Source organism: Garra rufa, chromosome 22, assembly GCF_049309525.1.
Source record: "Garra rufa chromosome 22, GarRuf1.0, whole genome shotgun sequence".
Classification (NCBI taxonomy): Eukaryota; Metazoa; Chordata; class Actinopteri; order Cypriniformes; family Cyprinidae; genus Garra; species Garra rufa.
This window is the reverse complement of record NC_133382.1, coordinates 3,667,661-3,690,312: the sequence shown is the minus strand read 5'-3', so window position 1 is coordinate 3,690,312 and position 22,652 is coordinate 3,667,661. Positions and strand designations below refer to the sequence as shown.

At 31.8% G+C, this 22,652-nt stretch overlaps 2 protein-coding genes across 3 annotated transcripts in view; one reads left to right on the top strand and one right to left on the bottom strand.

The window, feature by feature from the left end:
- Nucleotides 1-11,475: 11,475 nt before the first annotated feature.
- On the bottom strand, nucleotides 11,476-17,984 carry sox8a (SRY-box transcription factor 8a). Of its 2 annotated transcripts, none has more exons than XM_073828303.1 (3): nucleotides 17,386-17,984; nucleotides 15,948-16,141; nucleotides 11,476-12,367 (listed from the first exon to the last, which is right to left on the bottom strand). In XM_073828303.1, exons 1-3 carry the CDS (start codon nucleotides 17,769-17,771, stop codon nucleotides 11,739-11,741), a joined length of 1,209 nt encoding a protein of 402 aa, XP_073684404.1. In that variant the 5' UTR covers nucleotides 17,772-17,984; the 3' UTR covers nucleotides 11,476-11,738. The 2 variants fall into 2 exon arrangements, with proteins under 2 accessions (XP_073684404.1, XP_073684403.1); XM_073828302.1 differs by having other exon boundaries at nucleotides 15,912-16,141; nucleotides 17,386-17,983.
- Nucleotides 17,985-21,263: 3,279 nt separating this feature from the next.
- The window catches only part of lmf1 (lipase maturation factor 1), a 53,978-nt gene continuing 52,589 nt past the window's right edge, over nucleotides 21,264-22,652 (top strand). The window contains exons 1-2 of the mRNA XM_073828668.1: nucleotides 21,264-21,491; nucleotides 21,685-21,994. Of these exons, the coding sequence (XP_073684769.1) occupies nucleotides 21,272-21,491; nucleotides 21,685-21,994 (530 nt within the window). The 5' untranslated portion in view covers nucleotides 21,264-21,271. The remainder of the gene's footprint in view (nucleotides 21,492-21,684; nucleotides 21,995-22,652) is intronic.

Genomic DNA, 22,652 nt, shown 5'->3' with positions numbered 1-22,652 from the left:
TGTTAAATTCTGACTTTTTTTTCTTAGAATTGCATGATACAAACTCACAATTCTTACTTTTTTTTCAGAATTGTAAGACATAAACACAATTGTGAGTTATAAAGTCAGAATTCCAAGTCATAAACTCGAAATTCTGAGAAATGAAGTCAGAATTGTGAGATATAAACTTTCTCGCAATTGTGTCTATATCCCACAATTCTCTTTTTTTCTCTAGCAATTCTGACTTTTTAACTCGCAGTTGTGCATTTATACCTCACAGTTCTGAGAAAAAAAGTCAGAATTGCGAGATATAAACGTGCAATTGCAAATTAAGTCAGAATTCTGATATAAACTCGAAATTCTGAGAAATGAAGTCAGAATTGTGTGATATAAACTTGCAATTCTGCAAACATATCGGTCTTTTATTCCTTAGAACTAGACTTTATAACTTGCAATTGCGAGTTTATATCTCACAATTCTGAGAAAAAAAAGTCATAAAAACTTTATTTCTCGCAGTTGTGAGTTTATATCCCACAATTCTGACTTTATAACTTGCAATTGTGTTTATATCTCACAGTTATATCTCACAAAAAAGTCATAATTGCAAGATACAAACTCGCAAAAGCAAGAAAAAAGTTACAAATTGTTAAAAATAATTTCTCACAATTGCCACAATTCTGACTTTATAACTAACAATTCTGATTTTATAACTCACAATTGTGTGTTTATATCTTACAGTTCTGAGAAATGAAGTCAGAATTGCGAGATATAAACTTGCAGTTGTGAGTTATTAAGTCAGAATTGCATCATATAAAGTCGAAATTCTGAGAAATGAAGTCAGAATTGTGAGATATAAACTCGTAATTCTGCAAACGTGTCTTTTTTCTCGTCAGAAGTAGATTTTATAACTCGCAATTGCGAGTTTCTATCTTACAATTCTGAGAAAAAAGTCCGAATTGCAAGATACAATCTCGCAAATGCAAAAAAAAATTTAATTTCTCGCAATTGTGCGTTTATATCTCACAGTTCTGAAAAAATAAAGTCAGAATTGCAAGATATAAACTCGAAATACTGGGAAATGAAGTCAGAATTGTGTGATATAAACTTGCAATTCTACAAACATATTAGTCTTTTTTTCTCCTCAGCACTCAGAAAGAATTTTATTTCTCGCAATTGTGAGTTTCTATCCCACAATTCGGACTTTATAACTTGCAATTGTGCCTTTATATCTCACAGTTCTGAGAAAAAAGTTAGAATTGCAAGAAAAAAGTTTGAGTTTATATCCTGCAATTCTGACTTTCTAACTTGCAAACTTGCAATTTCTCACAGTTCTGAGAAAAAAAGTCAGAACTGCAAGTAAAAAAGTAAAAAAAAAAAAACGGTATTTCTCACAATTGTGAGTTTATATCCCACAATTCTGACTTTATAACTAACAATTCTGATTTTATAACTCACAATTGTGTGTTTATATCTTACAGTTCTGAGATATAAAGTCAGAATTGTGAGATATAAACTCGTAATTCTGCAAACGTGTCTTTTTTCTCGTCAGAAGTAGATTTTATAACTCGCAATTGCGAGTTTCTATCTTACAATTCTGAGAAAAAAGTCCGAATTGCAAGATACAATCTCGCAAATGCAAAAAAAAAAATTAATTTCTCGCAATTGTGCGTTTATATCTCACAGTTCTGAAAAAATAAAGTCAGAATTGCAAGATATAAACTCGAAATACTGGGAAATGAAGTCAGAATTGTGTGATATAAACTCACAATTGCAAGTTATTAAGTCAGAATTGTAAGATATAAACTTGCAATTCTACAAACATATTAGTCTTTTTTTCTCCTCAGAACTCAGAAAGAATTTTATTTCTCGCAATTGTGAGTTTCTATCCCACAATTCGGACTTTTTAACTTGCAATTTTGCCTTTATATCTCACAGTTCTGAGAAAAAAGTTAGAATTGCAAGAAAAAAGTTTGAGTTTATATCCTGCAATTCTGACTTTCTAACTTGCAAACTTGCAATTTCTCACAGTTCTGAGAAAAAAGTCAGAACTGCAAGTAAAAAAGTTAAAAAAAAGCGGTATTTTTCACAATTGTGAGTTTATATCCCGCAATTCGGACTTTATAACTTGCAATTGTGCGTTTATATCTTACAATTCTGAGAAAAAACAATGTCAGAATTGCAAGATACAAACTCGCAAATTCAAGAAGAAAAGTAAAAAAAAACTTAATTTCTTGCAATTGTCAGTTTCTATCCCACAATTCGGACTTTATATCTAGCAATTCTTGACTTTATAACTCGCAATTGTGCCTTTATATCTCACAGTTCTGAGAAAAAAGTTAGAATTGCAAGAAAAAAGTTTGAGTTTATATCCTGCAATTCTGACTTTCTAACTTGCAAACTTGCAATTTCTCACAGTTCTGAGAAAAAATGTCAGAATTGCAAGTAAAAAAGTACAAAAAAAAAAAAAATACGGTATTTCTCACAATTGTGAGTTTATATCCCGCAATTCGGACTTTATAACTTGCAATTGTGCGTTTATATCTTACAATTCTGAGAAAAAACAATGTTAGAATTGCAAGATACAAAATTCAAGAAGAAAAGTAAAAAAAACTTAATTTCTTGCAATTGTCAGTTTCTATCCCACAATTCTGACTTTATATCTAGCAGTTCTGACTTTATAACTCGCAATCGTGCATTTATATCTCATTTTTCTGAGAATTGTTTATATGAATTCTGTGAGAAAAAGTCAGAATTGCCAGATGTAATCTTGAAATTGCGAGAAAAAAGTGAATAAATAAGCCTTCCATTGATGTATGGTTTGTTAGGATAAGACAATATTTGGCTGAGATACAACTATTTGAAAATCTGGAATCTAAGGGTGCAAAAAAATCGAAATATTGAGAAAATCGCCTTCAAAGTTGTCCAAATAAAATTTTTATCAATGCATATTAATCAAAAATTAGGTTTTGATATATTTACGGTAGGAAATTTACTAAATATCTTCATGGAACATGCTTGTAACTGGTTTTGTGCTCCAGGGTGACATATATTATAATATTGTAGATGAATGTTTAGATGGCAGGTTGTATTAATAATCTGATACGTATCACAGCTCCTGTAATGTAACTGTGGCCCTCTCCTTCAGGTTATGATGATGCTCTTCAGGTGTTTTTCTTCTGATTTGTTTCAAATAAGGGTTCGTGAATGTTTACCAACAAAAACGTATCATGGTATTGCCATAGGTTTGTTTAATGCACAGTCACTCCTGAATTGTGGCAGGCTATGATTCCAAAGTAAATGAAATAAAATTGATTTATTTTGTGATCGTGACTGTGTGACTGTACATTATCCAGCTTATTATACAGCTACTTAACACATAAATAAATATGTGGACATGAAATATTGATTTGAGTTGAAATGGTCTTGTTTTTCTCAGCAGGGTTATTACAGTAAACTGAAATTAAAATAATAGAAATGCCTTTTGTTGGTTGAAGCAAAGGTAACTGAAATTAAATATAAGAAGCCTATTTTATTTTGTGTATATTTATATTAATATTGATTGTTGTTGTGATCGTTATTATTGTTTATTATAATCTATTATTATTTATATTATTATTACAAAGGTATATAACAAATATATATAAACAAAATTAAAAAATACAGACATATTAATTAATAAAATGCTTTAACCTTAACTTAATTTAAAAAGAATTGTTGTTATTATGATTATTATTATAATCTGTTATTATTATATCATTGATAATAATATTTTATTATTATATATAATAATTATTACTACTTTTATTTTAGCTACTTACAAAGGTATATAACAAATGTATATAAACAAAATTTAATAAAAACTATAGACATTTAAAAAAGTAATTAAAAAACTACAGCTATAAAAATAAACAAAAAATATTAAAACATTAACTAAATTCAATAAAAAATAACAATTAATTCAAAATATAAAACATCTGTTGTTATCATTGTCTTGTTATCATTATTATTTATATAATTTAATAAAAACTATAGACATTTAAGAAAAATAATTAAAAAAACTACAGCTGCAAAAGTAACTGAAATTAAATATAAGAAACCTATTTTATTTTTATGTATTTATATTAATATTGATTGTTGTTGTGATCATTATTATTATTTATTATAATATATTATTATTTATATTATTATTACAAATGTATATAAACAAAATGTAAAAATATTAAATAATTTAATAAAAATGACTAAAACACAAAAATACTAAAACTGTAACCTTAACTTAATTAAAATAAAAAATGTTGTTGGTATTATTATGATTATTATTATAATCTGTTATTATTATATCATTAATAATTTTATTTTATTATTTTATATAATAATTTTTACTATTGTGCTTGTTTTATTTCAGCTAGTTACAAAGGTATATAACACATGTATTATTTTATAAAATTAATAGACTATAATAGAAAATATTAAAACATTAACTAAATTTAATAAAAAAAGTACAACTAATTCAAAATATAAAACATCTGTTGTTATCATTGTCTTATTATCATTATTATGATTATTATTTATTATTATAATCTATTATTATTTATATTATTTACAAAGGTATATAACAAATGTATATAAACAAAATTTAATAAAAACTACAGACATTTAAAAAGATATTTAAAAAACACAGCTATGAAAATAAACAAAAAACATTAAAACATTAACTAAACTGAATAAAAATAACAATTAATTAAAAATATAAAACATCTGTTGTTATCATTGTCTTATTATCATTATTATGATTATTATTCATTATTATAATCTATTATTATTTATATTATTAACAAATGTATATAAACAAAATTTTATAAAAACCATAGACATTTAAAAAAATAAATAAAAAACTACAGCTATAGACATAAACAAAAAATATTAAAACATTAACTAAATTTAATAAATAACTAATTCAAAATATAAAACATATGTTGTTATCATTGTCTTGTTATGATTATTATGATTATTTATTATTATAATCTATTATTGTTTATTTTATTATTATTATATATTATATAAAATAAATTTTATTTTAGCTAGTTACAAAGGTATATAAACAAAATGTAAACAATACAGACATATTAATTAATTAATAAAAATGACTAAAACAAAAAATTCTTAATTTTTTTTATAACCTTTACTTAATTAAAATAAAACATAAAATAGAAAAGTAAAAAATATGGAGCAAAAAAATTTAAAGTATCTGTGATATTACTCCGTATCAGCACTATATAATATATGAATATTTAATACAATTTAATGCATAGAAAATTGTTGTTATTATTATGATTATTAGTTTAATCTATTATTATTATATCATTGAAAGTTAAAAAGGTATATAACAAATGTATTAAAAAATTAATAAAAACTATAGACATATTTAAAAAATTATAATAATAAAAAAAACTACAGCTATAAAAATAACAAAAAAATATTAAAACATGAACTAAAATGAAAAGGAAACTAAATAAAAAAATAACAGCTAATTCAAAATATAAAACATCTCTGTCGTTATCATATCATAATATTTTTATTTTAGCTAGTTACAAAATTTAAACTATACAGACATATTAATTAACTATAATAAAAATGGCAAAAACACAAAAATACTACAACTTAATTAAACTTGATTAAGATAAAATAGAAAATACAAAAATAAAAAAGTAAGAAACAAAAACTAAAAAGTATCTGTGATACTACTCCATAGCAGCACAATATAACATATGAATATTTAATAAAATTAACTGCATAAAAAATTTATAATTTGAAAGATTATTTTATTTAGATAATTTTTTATTTATTTATATTGATTAATTGTTTTTATTATTATTACATTGATAATATTATGTATTATATATAATAATTATTACTATTTTAGTAGTTTTATTTTAGCTAGTTACAAAGGTATATAACAAATGTATATAAACAAAATTTTATAAAAACTACAGACATGTTTATATATATATATATATATATATATATATATATATATATATATATATATATATATATATATATATATATATATAAAGTACATCTATAAAAATGACCAAAAATACTAAAATTTTAACTAAAATTAAGACGAAAGAAATTAAAAAAATAACAACTAAGTCAAAATGTAAATTAAAAACTCTCAATAATACTACTGCATGGTGGCACTATATAATGATTATGTAGTAGTACTATTGATATTTTTAACTCATGTATTATAATATATGAATATATAATAAAATTAAATGCATAGAAATGTATACTTTAAAAGATATTGGGCTATTTTCATCTATGAAGTTTTCTAAAAAAAATTAAAAATGTGGTAGGGTAAGGGTAAGGGGATATAAAATACAGCATATTGGACAGCATAAAAATCATTGGATGTCCCCATAGTGATAGAAATACCAGTGTGTGTGTGTGTGTGTGTGTGTGTGTGTGTGTGTGTGTGTGTGTGTTGAAGGGGTTTGTCAGACACCGTTGCCTGACCTGATGCATTCCACTGCCTTCCTTCCCCATCATCAGCCTGGCTCCACTGCCCTGTGGAATTGTGGGTAAGTCAATGTTGGTTCTGTCTGGCTGCTTGTTGTCATTGGCATCCGGGCTGAGCGAATGAAGTTGGGAGACACTAACTCACACAGACACAGCAGGAGGCTGTTTGCAGCCCAGCAGGAAATCATTAAATTAGGGTGGAGTCGCTTAAGGACTGGCCATCCTATTTACTCCATCACACTGATCCAAGATGGTAAAGAACCTGAGAGCATCGCAGCAGCTGCCAATAACTTACACACCACTCACTATACAAAAAAAAAAAATCAGTAAAATATTTTTCAGGATTTTCAGTGTTTTTATCTGGATGTTACAAAATTACACCAGCAGGTGGCAACAAATGCATTTATAAGTGAGTCGCTGAATCATTCATTCATCTGATTAATTCAAAGACAATGATTCACTTATTTTCTTTAATAAAAATTTATTGATTATTTACTTCAGTGTAATTAAGTCACTTGAAAATTTTAAAATATAATTGCATATATATTCATCTTTATATTTGATAATTTTGAGAAAATATTTATATATTTATATATTATTTATATATTTATATAATATTTAATATCTAAAACAATACTTAGTATTCCAGTAGGTGTACACCGGTTCAAGCAATTATTTTCTAAAATAAATAAAATATATTTTAATACACATTTAAATATTTATCATTGTTGATTTTGAGAATATATACCTGTATATATTAAAATAATACCTGAGTACACCTGTAGGTGGTGACAAATGAATTTATGAGTGAGTTGCTGAATCATTCATTCATCTGATTCGTTCAAAGACAATGATTCACATATTTTCTTTAATAAAAATGAATTGATTATTTACTTCAGTGTAGTTAAGTCACTTGTTTTTTCTTAAAAAAAAGAAAAATTAAAAATATAATTGCATATATATTCAAATCTTTATATTTGATAATTTTGAGAAAATCTTTCTATCTAAAACAATACTTAGTATTCCAGTAGGTGTACACCAGTTCAAGCAATTATTTTCTAAAATAAATAAAATATATTTTAATACAAATTTAAATATTTATCATTGTTGATTTTGAGAATATATACCTGTATATATTAAAATAATACCTGAGTACACCTGTAGGTGGTGACAAATGAATTTATGAGTGAGTCGCTGAATCATTCATTCAACTGATTCTTTCAGAGACACTGATTCATTCATTCATTCATTTATTCAGCAAAACATGTGACTGTATAAATGAGTGAGTCACTGAATCATTTACTCAACCCATTAATTCATAAGCAAATAAAAATATTGCTAGTAATTTATCTAATAAATCAATTATTTACTTGAGTGGAATTTTTATTTTCTCACTATTTCTAAAATAAATTAAAACGATTCAAATATATTTGAATATTAATTCAAATCTTTATTATTGTTAATTTTTGAGAATCTATACCTTTCTAACTAAAATAATACTTGAGTACACCAGTAGGTGGCGAGATAAAAAATAGTTTATGAGTGAGTCATTGAATCATTTATTCAACTGATTCATTCAAAGCCACTGATTCATTCATTAATTCAGCAAAACATGACTGTATAAATGAGTGAGTCACTGAATCACTTACTCAACCTATTTATTTATAAGTAAATAAAAAGCTAAATAAATTAATAAATGAGAATTTATTTTAATTTTCAGAATAGAATCACACAATTCATTAGCTACCCAAAAATAGTACTACTAATTAATCAATTATTTACTTCAGTGAAATTCACTTATTTTTTCATATAAATTCAAATATTTATTATTGTTCATTTTGAGAATATATACCCTTCTAAACTAAAATAATACATGAGTACACCAAAGAATTCATTCAACTGATTCATTCAAAGACACTGATTCATTCATTTATTCAGCAAAATATGTGACTGTATAAATGAGTGAGTCACTGAATCACTTACTCAACCATTCATTCAAAAGCACTACAAAAGCTAAATAAATTAAAAAGGCACTTATTATGCCCCTTTTTACAATATGTATTACAAATCTCGAGTGTCCCCAGAATGTGTCTATGAAATTTCAGCTCAAAACACCCCATATATCATTATAAAAATGGCTATTTTGAGTGGAAGCAGAAAGAAGCTGTTTTTGTGCATGTTTCTTTAAATGCAAATGAGCTGGGGCTTATTTTAAATAAGTTTATAATAAGACAATCAACTTACTGCATTGCTCATAATGAACATGCGGTTACAAATTACACTAGGAATTACGGATCACATTGCTGTAAGTCAGACAATTGTATTATTAGTGGCATTCTGGCTAACACACCGGCATTTTAGGAAAGGCGATTTGCAAAGATTATATGTGACCCTGGACCACAAAACCAGGCATAAGTATCAATTTGTCGAAATTGAGATTCCTATGTCATCTGAAAGCTGAGTAAATAGGCTTTCCATTGATATATTGTTTGTCTGAGATACAACTATTTGAAAACCTGTAATCTGAGGGTGCAAAAAAATCTAAATATTGCGAAAATCGCCTTAAAAGTTGTCCAAATGAAGTTCTTAGCAATGCATACTGCTAATCAAAAATCAAGTTTTTATATATTTATGGTAGAAAATTTACAAAATATCTTCATGGAACATGATCTTTACTTAATATGCTAATGATTTTTAGCATAAAAGAAAAATCGATCATTTTGACCCATACAATGTATTTTTGGCTATTGCTACAAATATACCCGTGCTACTTAAGACTGGTTTTGTGGTCCAGGGTCACATATATAGGCTACTTACTTCTTCTGCAGGTGTAGCTGGATCACGAACAGTTGGCACTGCTCTATCCTTCAGGAGAAACTTTTGTACAAGAGCAAAATCTGCTCGGATTTCAGGAGTAAATGGAGAGAACTATGTGGATTCATAGATCCACCAACTAGCTGCATTTCTAATTACAGATTTGCGCAAAACTTTAGCGCTATTTTATAAATGTTGTATTGCAAAATGACGCCGTTTCCATGGTTTTCCGTAACCAATGTTATGCGACCGAAACTTATTTTTTCTCTCTCGCGATAAGTCATGGCAACGGATTTTGGCTATATTTAATCGAATGTGACCTGTAAATACGAAAAAAAAAATAAAATAAAAGTTTCCATTGCTATTTTGCGAAATATTCCTTTTTCGAATTGCCACCTTATGCAAGCGTAATAAACTTTTTTGCGATATATGGAAGTTTTTGCACAATTGACACGTTTCCATTAGGCGTATTTTCAATTCACAATTTGCGCAATTTGAAGGGTAATGGAAACGCAGCTAGTAAAATTACCCTTTTAAATTCAAATATATATAATTGTTAATTTTGAGAATATACACCTTTCTACATAAAACAATACTTGAGTACACCAGTAGATGGTGACAAATGAATTTATGAGTGAGTCATTGAATCATTCATTCAACTGATTCCTTTAAAGAAACTGATTCATTCATTCATTCTTTCAGCAAAGTATGTGACTGTATGAACGACTGAATCACTTACTCAACCCATTCTTTCAAAAGCAATACAAAAGCTAAATAAATAATATAATAAATATTTTGAGTGGAAGCAGAAACAAGCTGTTTTCATGTAACTAGTGAGTCACTGAATTATTCATTCTGCTGATTCGTTCAAAGACACTGATTCATTTATTCAGTGAAATAGTCTGAGCCCCAGACGTCACACCCACGGACCTTTGGCTAAACGTCCGATGCATACACCACACAAATTTGGAAATGCTTCAGGTGTTTTGAAGTAGTCAGAAGATTGGTTGAATCATACAGTATATTTGCGGGAGATGTGTGTCACATTCTTTAACGTTATGCCTGGGAACAAAGATGCTATCAGCTAAACATTGAATTTTAGTATGTGAAATATGTAAAGTTCATTACACAGCGTTCTGTTATTGCATGACATGGCACAAAACGAAACGTAGTTGGATGTTTAAGGGTTCTGCCCAAGGTTCTGCCATCAGCCTGAAGATCTGGCTACAAAAGCGCTGATTCATTGAGGAACAACGCATTATATATAATGGTTTATTACAGAACAAAAGTTTTTAACATTGCTGGCACTTCAATTATCAGTCCAATGAAAAACTCAGCCTCATGTGTAATGCATTGACCTTTGATCGTAGTCATAGTCATATGTTGTCTTTATGTGGGGGTCTTTTAAATAGCTCAGCATGATTTTTTGGTCATTGTTTATTGGCTCTTGCACTGGAGATCATAATCGTTATGCCCTTTAAATGCCAACAGAAAAATAAAAATCAGCAAAAGTTTTCAGAAACCAAAAAGCTGAATACAATAACATCTCTACTTAGTACACTATCAAAATCATAAGAGACACATCATCTTGTAGTGCTTACTCGGCACTGTCCGGTATTAAGACCCAATAATGTCAGCGAGCAAAATGATGCATGCGGTACATATCAACACTAATTACATTCTCCACTTCAAAATCATCAATGTAATAAAACGTAGTGAAAGGAAAATAAGTCCTAATCCACCCACACCCATCTGCTGTGGAATCACTGGCGCTCTTCCACACATGAAGAACTTATTCTCTTATCCTGCACTCAATTTATGCATTTTCTGCCGCTTTTGTTGCTGTTTATCCAAATAGCAGAGGGTAGTGTCTGTTCTTGTGTTCTTCTTTCATGTAACGGCAGTGGTAATGATTTTCTGCTTTGTATTTGTTTTGTTCCCTCCCTTAATTAATGCCTCTTTTATAATGAAAACAAAGAGCCCTTTGAGACGCTGTCATTCAGAATCAGCCCTCGCTCTTTTCTGCTCTCCCTCGCCGATTCTTGGCTTTGTAATGGCTCGGGGTTTTTGTGTGTGCAGATGATCTAGCATCTCTCCCGTATTCAAATATAGCTTCACTTTGGCCTTTATCAACAATGAAGACATCAGAGAGTATCGCACATTCATCAATTCTACATTTTAATTGCATGTCATCAACGATTGCGTTTAAATAGCGTATATTGACAGTCTGTTGCGTCTCACTGCAAAAAACACACTTTCATCAAGGCCGAAGTATAAACACAAAACATTCAATATTGAAAATCTTTTAGGAAAATCTAAAGGTCACAATTACCAGAAAAGTCTATGAAATGGCAAGAGTTTAGAAAGATTTACTTTAGGAAGTATCAGCAAAAACGGACTTGAGTTTGCACATTCAAACATCAGGGTCGCGTTAAAGTCGTGTAAACCGGCTGCTCCCAACTTGCACCGGGACTGTGAGATGGACTCGACAAGCTGTTGAGAACAGGAGTCACGTACGATCTTCTGGAGGAATGGAAGTACGGATATTGATAAATGCCGGCGGGGTAGCCGGAAAATGTGGTGAAGTACGCTGAGCTCTGCATGTCGGGACAGTCAGCGAGTTCAGATTGGGTCGGTGACCCGTGGGACTCTCCGTAATGAGAAGGACTCAATTGTTCTGTTTTAATGAGCGGCCTTTGTTGGTTTGCGCCGTTGTGCGAGGACGCGGACGGTGACCCGGACCCCTTGTTCCATGCCGAAGCGCTGCCGTGAGGATGATGGTGATAGGACGCGCCGAAACATCCGGGACTGGAGTGCTGCCCGCCGTTGTTCTCCATGTGGCCGTTTAACGGCAGGTACTGGTCGAACTCACGCACGTCGAACGGGCCCATGCTGCCGATGACGTCGCTGCTGAGCTCCGAGATGTCCACGTTGCTGAAGTCGATGTTGTGTCTTGCGCTTTCCGACGCACGCCGGGACTCCAGCTTCGCAGTTTGATGCTGGTCGGACTTCGGGGTGGTTGGAGGTGTTGGAGGACCGTGTGGTTGAACTGGGTTGGAAACATTAAATGGGTTTGTTGGGTTTAGTTGCAAAAAATAAAGAGTATGTACGCTATTGCCCAAATAACCTTCCAATGAACAGTTCTTAAAGTCCCCAATTTTTTGGCTTTTAGTACAAAGCTTTCAGAACAAACATTAACAGGTAATGTACTCACCCCCTTGTCATCCAAAACGTTCATGTCTTTCTTTCTTCAGTCGTAAAGAAATTATGTTTTTTGAGGAAAACATTTCAGGATTTCTCTCTATATAATGGACTTCTATGGTGCCCCTGAGTTTGAATTTCCAAAATGCAGCTTCAAAGGGCTCTAAATGATCACAGCCGAGGAAGAAGGGTCTATTCTAGCGAAACGATTGGTTATTTTCTAAAAAAATGTACAACTTATATACTTTTTAATCATCAATGCTCATCTTGTCTAGCTCTGTGTGAACTCTGTGTATTCCGGTTCATGACAGTTAGGGTATGTCCAAAAACTCTCATCTCATTTTCTCCTCCAACTTTAAAATCATCCTACATCGCTGCAGAAGTAGAAGTCATGAACTGGAATACACAGAGTACACACAGAGCACACACAGAGCTAGACAAGACGGGCATTTGAGGTTAAAAAGTATATAAATTGTATTTTTTTTTTTAGAAAATAACCAAAAGTTTTGCAAGATAAGACCTTTCTTTCCTCGGCTGTGATCATTTGGAGCCATTTGAAGCTGCATTTTGGAAGTTCAAACTCGGCGGCACCATAGAAGTCCACTATATGGAGAGAAATCCTGAAATGTTTTCCTCAAAAAACATCATTTCCATACAACTTGGATGACAAGGGGGTGAGTAAATTATCTGTAAATCTTTGTTCTGAAAGTAAACTACTCCTTTAAGGTTATCTATAAGCCAGTGTGCTTCAAAACAACGATAAAATTTGCGTTTACAAGATATAAGCATTCAAAACTTTCTCTCACTTTCGCCAATATGAATCAACGATTTTGATGATATGACCCTGCACTTCAGCTTCTCATCAAATTCCTTTGTCCAATCAAATGCTCTCTAGAATACCAAGTGCCCCACCCCCTATGCTATAAATAGATGCTGAAGCTGCAGCGGAGATCGGTTACTTGTTCACTTTGTCAGCATCTTCTATGGTGAATGGCATGTACGATACAGAATGATTCAGACAGTGTAAATATGCTTTTGATTGGGGCAAATGAGGTCTAGTTTCACACTTTGGACTTTGGCTCTGGTCCAGAGACATGATTGTTGGCATATATTTAACATTTAGCATGATTTTGATCAGTATTTCGCTGAATCTAGGGGGTATTTTAGATTGTGGCTGTCATAAGCTATTATTGGCCATTTTAAAAAGGGGGCGAGGCTGCTTAATATGTCCCACCCTGTCTTCCTGCTTCAGGAAGAAATTTTGCACCACATAGAATAATGCTACATGTTTTAAAGCACCTCAGTGGACCTTTAAAAGAACTATTTTTTCTTAAAAGAAGATTTTTCAAAAATCTAAGAAACCTTTTGTGGAATGGAAAGGTTCCATGGATGTGAAAGGTTCTTCATGGAACCACTGATGCCAATAAAGAAACTATTTTTTACATCCAACACTTGATCCACAATTGATGGTTCAATACCTTTTAACATCCATTCCATAAAAGTCAAAAAAGTAATTCAAATGTTCTTTACACTAATAAACATGCTTTTTTTTTTAAAGAATTGTTTACTGGAAGGTTCTTTAGAGAACCAAACATGGTTCTTCTACAATATTAAAAATAAAGGTAGTTTATTATCATTGATGGTTCCATTCAACACATTTAACATCCATGGAATTTTTTCCATTGGACAAAAGGTCTTTATAATGAAAAAAGGTTGTTACAATGTTCTTTAAACTAATAAAAATGGGTGTTTTAAGAACCGTTAACAAAAAAGTTCTTTGGGGAACCAAAATGGCTCTTCTATTAAAAACATTAAAAATAAAGGTTCTTTATTGGCATTGATGCTTCCATCAAGTACGTGAAACATCCATGGAGCTTTTAATTGCACAAAAGAGAGTTATTAAAATGTTCTTTACACGAATGAAAAATTGGTTCTTTTAAGAACTGTTTATTGGAAGGTTCTTTTTGGTATTGATGGTTTCACTTTTCTATTGCACGAAAGATTATTTATAGTATAGGGTTATTAAAATGTTCTAAGAAACTAAGAAGAAATTATTGTGGAAGGTTCTCTGGAGAAACAAAAAATGGTTCTTATGCTCAGTGGTTGCCATTAATCGTTAGATCAGAAACTTTTAAAATCTGTGTAATCATTCTACATTGGGTAAAGAGTTATTTATTATGGAAAAATGTTATTAAAATGTTTACACTCAGAAAAAATGGCTCTTTTTAGAATTGTTTTCTCAAAAACCAAAACAGTTTTTTCAATACTCTGATAAATAAATGTTTTTATTGGCATTAATAGTTCCATTAAGAACCTTTAATGTACACTACCAGTCAAAAGTTTGACTTTTGACTGGTAGTGTACATGGATTCTTCTTCTCTGTAATGAAACAAGCATGTTAAATTGTATTAAAGAACTGTTTACTGGAAGGTTCTTTGGGGAACCAAAAATGGTTCTTTTACATTCCTAAAAGTAAAAGTTCTGGCTCCATAAAGAACATTCAACATTTAGGAAACATTTCCATTCAACAAAAAGTTTTTTTATTATGAAACAAATCTGATTAAAATGTTCTTTTAAAAACTGTTCAATTAAATGTTCTTTGGGAAACCAAAAATGGTTCAAAAATACTCAATGGTTGCCATTACTGGTTCCATCAGGAATATTTAAAATCCATGTAATCACTGTCCATTGGGCAAACACTTCTTTATTATAAAATAAAGCTTATTAAAATGTTCTTTTAGAACTGTTTGCTTAAAGATTCTTTAGGGAACCAAAAATATTTCTTCTCTGATAAATATGTTCTTTGGCATTATAAGTTCCATGAAGAACCTTTAATATACATGGGATCTTCCACAAAAGGTTGTTTATAATGAAACAAGTATTTTAGTTTATTAAAAAAATGCTTACAGGAAGATTCTTTAGAGAATCAAAAATGGTTCTTTTACACTCCTAAAAGTAAACGTTCCGTGAAGAACATTTAACACATATATATATATATATATATTTAACATATAGTGGACAAAAAGTTTGTTATTATGAAAAATGATGATAAAATGCTCTTTACACTAACAAAGAACAGCTCTCTTTTATTAAAGGTTCTTTGAGGAACCAAAACGGCATCTTCTAGGCTAAATATAAAGGTTCAATCTCGGCATTGTTGGATCCATTTTTAACATTTCTTGGAATATTTCCACTGCACAAAAAGGTTTTTTTACACTAAGAAAAAAAAGTTATTTAATAACTATTTACCGGAGGTTCTTTGAGGAATCCAGCATGGTTCTTCTATGGCCTTGCTGGGAAACCCCCGTTTATGGAAGCTTTATTTTGAAGAGTGTAATAAAATGCATATGCCACAACCCAGTTTGTAAGACAATAGCTCCTTCATAACTCACCACCATGGACAGATTGATGGTGCATCCCTCTCATACCCGTTTCCGCCTTGTACATTTGATCCGAGGAATGATGGCTCTTCTCAGCTCCCACGTCTAGTTCACTCTGACCCGGCTTCAGGCTCTTCCGCCTCCGTGGCTGGTACTTATAATCCGGATAGTCTTTCTTGTGCTGGAGCCGCAGTCTCTCTGCCTCTTCCACAAACGGTCGCTTCTCGCTCTCAGAAAGCAGCCTGGATGATTCCGTTGCAAGGCATGGAATCAAAAAGTGCACAAGTGAGTAAAAACAATCATGTGTGAATAACGAAAAATAAATCCAGATTTCGATGGTAGCTGGTTTACAAGCAACTCCACAGAACATTTGCATTTCTCTAAACTCTTTAAATTTTACTAGTAGCTACTGTAGTACTTTCACTGTTTAGTGCTTTGGGCAACACTTTACAATACGACTTCACTTGTACCACATGAGTTAACATTAACTAACAATGAACAATAGTGACTTTTATTACTTTAAGTCAACATTTACAAACACATTTTAAGATCTAAAGTTGTATCTGTTAATACAAATCAGCTAATGCACTGTGAATTAACATTCACCAAGATTAATAAAAGTTGTGAAATATTGATAGTTCATTGTAAATTTTTAACAGTTACTTATTGTAAAGTCTTACTGAACTTTATTTGAGCTGCTAGTCATTATCCCCTTGACAAGTAACTATTTCATGTGTTACTGATACAAAAATGCAAATTTGTGCTGAGTTTTCGTAGTTTTTGAGTAGTATGTACAGTATTCCAAACTGCTGCATGTACGTATTCTAGTTTGACTAGTAACTATTCATTAGGGAACCTAAGCCTACTAGTACTTAACTAGTCTTGTATCTATGAGAAACTAGTATCGATCCTAAACTGATTCCAACAGTTACATTCGATAAATAACTATCTGAATTGTTAGTTTACAACTGAATTGATAATCTTCCTACTAAAACAAAATATTTAGTTTCTAATTTACTGCAAGTCTGTATCTGTTTAACTAGTACTAGGAAAGAGAAATAAATACCAGTAAGTAGACTATTAATATTTGATTTAGTTACTAATGATGTTAAAATATACGTATAGGTGAATAAAAAAATAGTAGTAACATACAAATAGCCAGCATTAATGCCATTCATAGAACTCAGTATTTCTTAGCGTAAATACACTATGCATTGCACTTTATTAAAATTAAAATTATTTTTCCAAAATTTTTTGCAGGGATGCCATAGAAGGACAATTTTTGGAACCTTTCAGTGAACAGCTACTAAAATAACTATTTTGAAAAACTATTTTAAAAACCTTTTATGACTATAAAGAACCTTTTCTGCATTTGAAAGTTTCAAGGCTCTTCATAGAACCGTTGATGCTAGTAAAGAACCTTTACTTTTTAAAGGTGTATGCGTGATCCATCGAGCTCCATGATCTCAAACTGAAGTCCACGTACCTCCATAACTTGCCCAGGGTCTTGCTGAGCTCGGCGTTGTGGAGATGCGGATACTGATCCGCCAGCTTCCTGCGCGCCGCCTGCGCCCACACCATAAACGCGTTCATGGGTCTCTTCACATGAGGCTTGTCTTTCAAAGACCTGCTTCCTTGCATAGGCATCGGCACCAGAGACCAGTCATAGCCTTTGAGGACCTGCGACACTGCGTCTCGAATGCACGGGGGGAAACGCGCATCTTCCTCGCTGTCCGCCTGGTTACCGGCGCCGGTTTGGGACTGCGAGCCGTTTTCGTCGGACATTGATGGAGAAGACGGCGAATCGGAGTCCACATCGCCGGTAAATGAGCTTTCAGTCCCAGAAGGAGTTTTATCCGGCTCTTTTGACATTTTAAAATCCTCGCTGAAGAAACTTAAACAAAGATAAACAAAACGTGACGATAATCTGCGAGCGATTACGCACGCATTTTTGGCTACGCGTAACGCGAGATTTAGCTAAGCGTATATTCCAAAATGAACCTATCGATTTATTGGTTTCTTGAATCTCAAGCCTTGGTCGATCAACACTGGTGAATGAACTGGCAACATTTCACAACTTGTTGGCAGGAGAGAAGTTTTTCTGAGGTTTCTATACTCTCGCACTCCTCCTTCTCTCCTCTCATTGGTGGAGAAGCTTTTGCGCAACTTCTCCAATTGGTCTGTCCAGGACATCAGCAACTTTTTCAGTTAATTGAACATAATTGACTAACAAATTAGACCATAAACCCATAACTGCTCATGGGTTCCCTGAATAATCCAACCTTTGCCCACTGTATTTTATGAAAACACTCCTAGGCTAACTTAATAAGCATGACTTGAATATAAACATTATAATATTTTATATGTGAAAGATATATAACATGTATTTTACTGGACCACAAAACCAGCCATATGGTTTTATTTTTTAAATGAGATAGTGACAGATAGTTGGATAGGACAGGAGGACAATATTTGTTTGAGATACAACTATTGGAAAATCTGGAATCTGAGGGTGCAAACAAACAAACAAACAAAACAAAAAAAAATCGCCTTAAAGTTGTCCAAATTAGCAATGCCTATTACTAATCAAAAATTAAGTTTTGATATATTTATCCGGCGTAAAACATGCCAAATTGGCGGTGTGGATCACTCCGCTGCAGCAACGCCTGATTGAAGGGAGCAAGCCAAGAGAGAAAGAAGTTTTGATATATTTATGGTAGGAAATTTACAAAATATCTTCATGGAACATAATTTTTGCCAAAGAAAAATTGATAATTTTGACCCATGCAATGTATTGTTGGCTATTGCAACAAATATACCCATGCTACTTATGACTAGTTTCGTGGTCCAGGGTCACAAATGATTCTGTCATTAAAAAGATTAAACCATATAAAAAAGACTAACTATCTGTTTTGTATATGAAAAATATAATAACATGTGATTCTGTCATATTTTTATAAACAGCTGAACACATTAAAACATTCAATCAAGAGTCATTTATATAATGTAGATTTTTGTAGTCTTACTGAACTTTATTTTTTAAGTTGTCACATTTGTTAATCACAGTATTTACACAGTATTTGTACAAAATACATTACCAGTCAAAAGTTTTTGAACAGTAAGATTTTTAATATTTTTAAAACAAATCTCTTCTGCTCACCAAGCCTGCATTTATTTGATCCAAAATACAGCAAAAGCTGTAATATTGTGAAATATTTTTACTATTTAAAACAACTGCTTTCTATTTGAATATATTTTAAAATGTAATTTATTCCTGAGATCAAAGCTGAATTTTCAGCATCATTACTCCAGTCTTCAGTGTCCCATGATGCTTCAGAAATAATTCTAATATGCTGATTTGCTGTTCAACATTTATTATTATTATTATTATTATTATAAATATTTAAATCAGGTGAGGTTATTTTTTCAGGATTCTTTCATGAATTAAAAGATCCAAAGATCAGCATTTATCTGAAATAAAACATCTGTAACATTAAACACCACAGCATTTTTGCGGAAATAAATTAAATGAATACTTTTATTTATGCTTTAAATTGATTAAAGTGATGCTTTTTATCTTCTGAACTTTCTATTTATCAAAGAAACCTGAAAAATGCTCCTCAGCTGTTTTTAACATAATAATAATAATAATCATCATAATAATAATAATATAAATGTTAATGAATATTTTTTGTTGTTGTTGAGCAAATTAGAATACTAGAATGAGACTGGATTAATGATGCTAAAAATTCAACTTTAAAATCACAGGAATAAATTACATTTTAAAATATATTCAAATAGAAAGCAGTTATTTTAAACAGTAAAAATATTTGAGAATTTTACAGCTTTTGCTGTACTTTGGATCAAATGAATACAAGCTTGGTGAGCACTTTTTTAAAAAACAATAATTTTACTGTTCAAAAACTTTTGACTGGTAGTGCAAACAATATTCTTTTCTCTAAATGCATTGAAAAGGCCTTTTTTATGCAGATTTTTAAAACTTCTTTTGTTTTTAATTGTTTAAATCAGCGGTTCCCAACCGGGGGGTCGCGACCCACAAGGGGGCCTCAGTGATCCTCCAGGGGGGCCGCGAGATATCTTAAAATTAATGTAAATATCATCCTATAATTGTTTAATTTCATTATTAATGCGCTAAATGAGAATAATAAAAGCACAGCCTCTCTCGTGTTCTGTGATTGATTGCTTCAGACTAGGCGCAGCAAGCCTGTTAAATACAGACTGAATGGCGGCTCAAAACTTCCAAATGCTGTACGCAAACTAATGTTACATCTCTCGGCTGCACGCATGAAGCAAACCGTCGTAAAGGTAAAAGGTAAAAACGATTAGTGTCATAATAACGAACTTGCGCGTGCCTAATGTCTCGTGTAAATCAGAGTCGTGCATGAGACACGCATAAGTCTGCTATTGATTCACAAACTATGCGCGCTCTCGGGGCTCTGATCCCTATCGTATTTTTGCGTGCAATTACAAACATTTGCCTAGTTGTCCAAATTAATGTGAGTGTTTTATAATAGATGCTCACCCATAGAAGAGGAGTGAGGCTCGGTGTTTATGAGCATCAGGCGCGCACTGACAGAGTTCACTGATCCCGTCTTCATCAAACCTTCACATTGATGTGTTTCAACAGATTTAGAATGTATTTGCTGTAGTTTGAATTCGTGTATTATTTTTTTAATGGATACAAACAGTAGCTATTCAGTCAGTCAAGTTAAAAGGGATAGGTTTAGTGGTCTTTTGGTATCTCCCTGTTGTAGAGCAGGTTCACTTATTTAAGAAAAAGTACTCTTAAGTTGTAAAGAATGTCTGAAGTAAAATAATTTTAAAAGTTAGAATTGAGCAGAGGTTTTCTTTAAAGATAAGGTATATTTGAAGTTTTAATTTTTATTTGAATTTTGAGGGTTTTTTTTATAACATGCAGTAGAAGAATAATTAAGGCAAAACAAATGTTTTGGTTAATAAAAAAGTTTTAAAAATAAATTATATTTTCTTTACTGTGGAAGTACAGTATAAGATGACATGTCAGGCATAGGGGGGCCTTGCAAAATTGGCCGGAGAAGGAGGGGGGCCCCGGAGTAAAAAAGGTTGGGAACCCCTGAACAATTAAACTGAACATTTTTAATCACTTTTTTTAAAAATCTCACTATATAGATTTTATTTTATGTTATTACTTGAGTAATTATTTTTAATAATGATTAAGTCGCGTAGTATGCGCAAGAATCCGCATCTTCATCAATTTAGTAGCAGATCCGCCAGTCTCAGTCTGAAAGTTGTGTTGGCAGAAGCGCATTGTCCTCTGATTGGTCAGTCGCGCCGTGCGTGATTTCTTACGCATGCGCAGAGCGTTTGAAAACATGGCGTCCTCCAGTGAGAGCTCCGAGAAAAGCAAAAGTTTCTTGAGAAAGCGACGTGGCGATCCGCTTGTTTCAGACGGTCTTTCACACGACAGCTGCAGCGAGACAGTGCAAGACGAAGACTCGACCAAATATGACAAGAAAGTGGGCGAATCGTTACAAACCGGGACCTACTGGCTCACGCGAATCGTGCTGCTGCGAGCCATTGCTTTCATCTACTGTGAGTTTGACAGGTGGCATCTCAACAGGATGCAGTTGCTAGGAGATCAGAAACAATTACTTACACCAGTTACTAGTCAGCTAATAATCTATCCACTGGAAGCGTATAAGGAAGCTTACGTTAGTGTATAATAAGTTAACTGACCTTTTTGCTTGCCAAGTGTGAAATCACTGCTGTCTCGTTTTCTTCCTAGTTGTGGCTTTCACTGTCGCATACAACCAGAACAAACAGCTCATTGGAGAGAAAGGGCTCATGCCATGCAAGGACTACTTGAGGAGCGTGAAGCGTTATGTGGGTGGCAAGATTGGCATGGCGGCCCTGGCGTACACTCCTTCAGTCCTTTGGTTTATGGACTGGAATGACATGGATGCCAACCTGGATGGCATTGCTCTGGCAGGAATGGCTCTGTCAGGGTTTGTTTTAATCATGGGACGTGCCAATATGATCATTATGGGAGTACTTTGGATCCTGTATCACTCTATTGTGAATGTCGGACAGCTTTGGTGAGCACACACACACATGCATACATTTCATTTCATTTTCATGACATACAGTCTTTCTCATGTTTAAACAGCGCAGTCTTGGTACTGTAATGAAATTAGGTTGAATTATGTCATTTAGTTGGAGAAAAATCAATTGTTTTTGTCACAGCTCCAGCATTTCATTGACTTTTATATGGAAGCCCATTTCCTCCACATAAGAAAATAATTATGGTACAGTAAATCATAATAATTACATGACATAAAAAGTCAAAATTATGACATACTAAGTTGTAAGTATGGAGTCAAAATAATGAAATAAAACGTTATGATTATGACATCAAACATCCATACGTATGACAAAATGCTGAAAACAATGAGATAAAAACTAATAATTCTAACAAATAAAGTGACTTATTATGAGATAAAAAAAAATTGTATTGTGATTAAAAATCATAACTAAAAAAATCTAAATCAAAGTTTGACTATCGTAATTATAACTTTTATTTATTTGTTATTAATGCTGTAATAAAAAACCCCGCATAATTTATTTATTAATTATGCAGTTTTATCACAATTATGACTCGTCTCATATTTTTGACTTTTTGTCATAATTTGACTTTTTTCTCATTATGACCTAGTAAGTCATAATTTTTACTTTTTGTCTCAGAAGTATGACTTT

Excerpts from the sequence above, each read along its gene's own strand:
- sox8a (XM_073828302.1), bottom strand. The coding sequence starts at position 17,771 with ATGTCAAAAGAGCCGGATAAAACTCCTTCTGGGACTGAAAGCTCATTT. Across the intron at positions 16,142-17,385 it reads ACCCTGGGCAAGTTATGGAG|GCTGCTTTCTGAGAGCGAGA; the intron begins GTACGTGGACTT and ends GGAATCATCCAG. Across the intron at positions 12,368-15,911 it reads CCATCAATCTGTCCATGGTG|TTCAACCACACGGTCCTCCA; the intron begins GTGAGTTATGAA and ends TTTCCAACCCAG.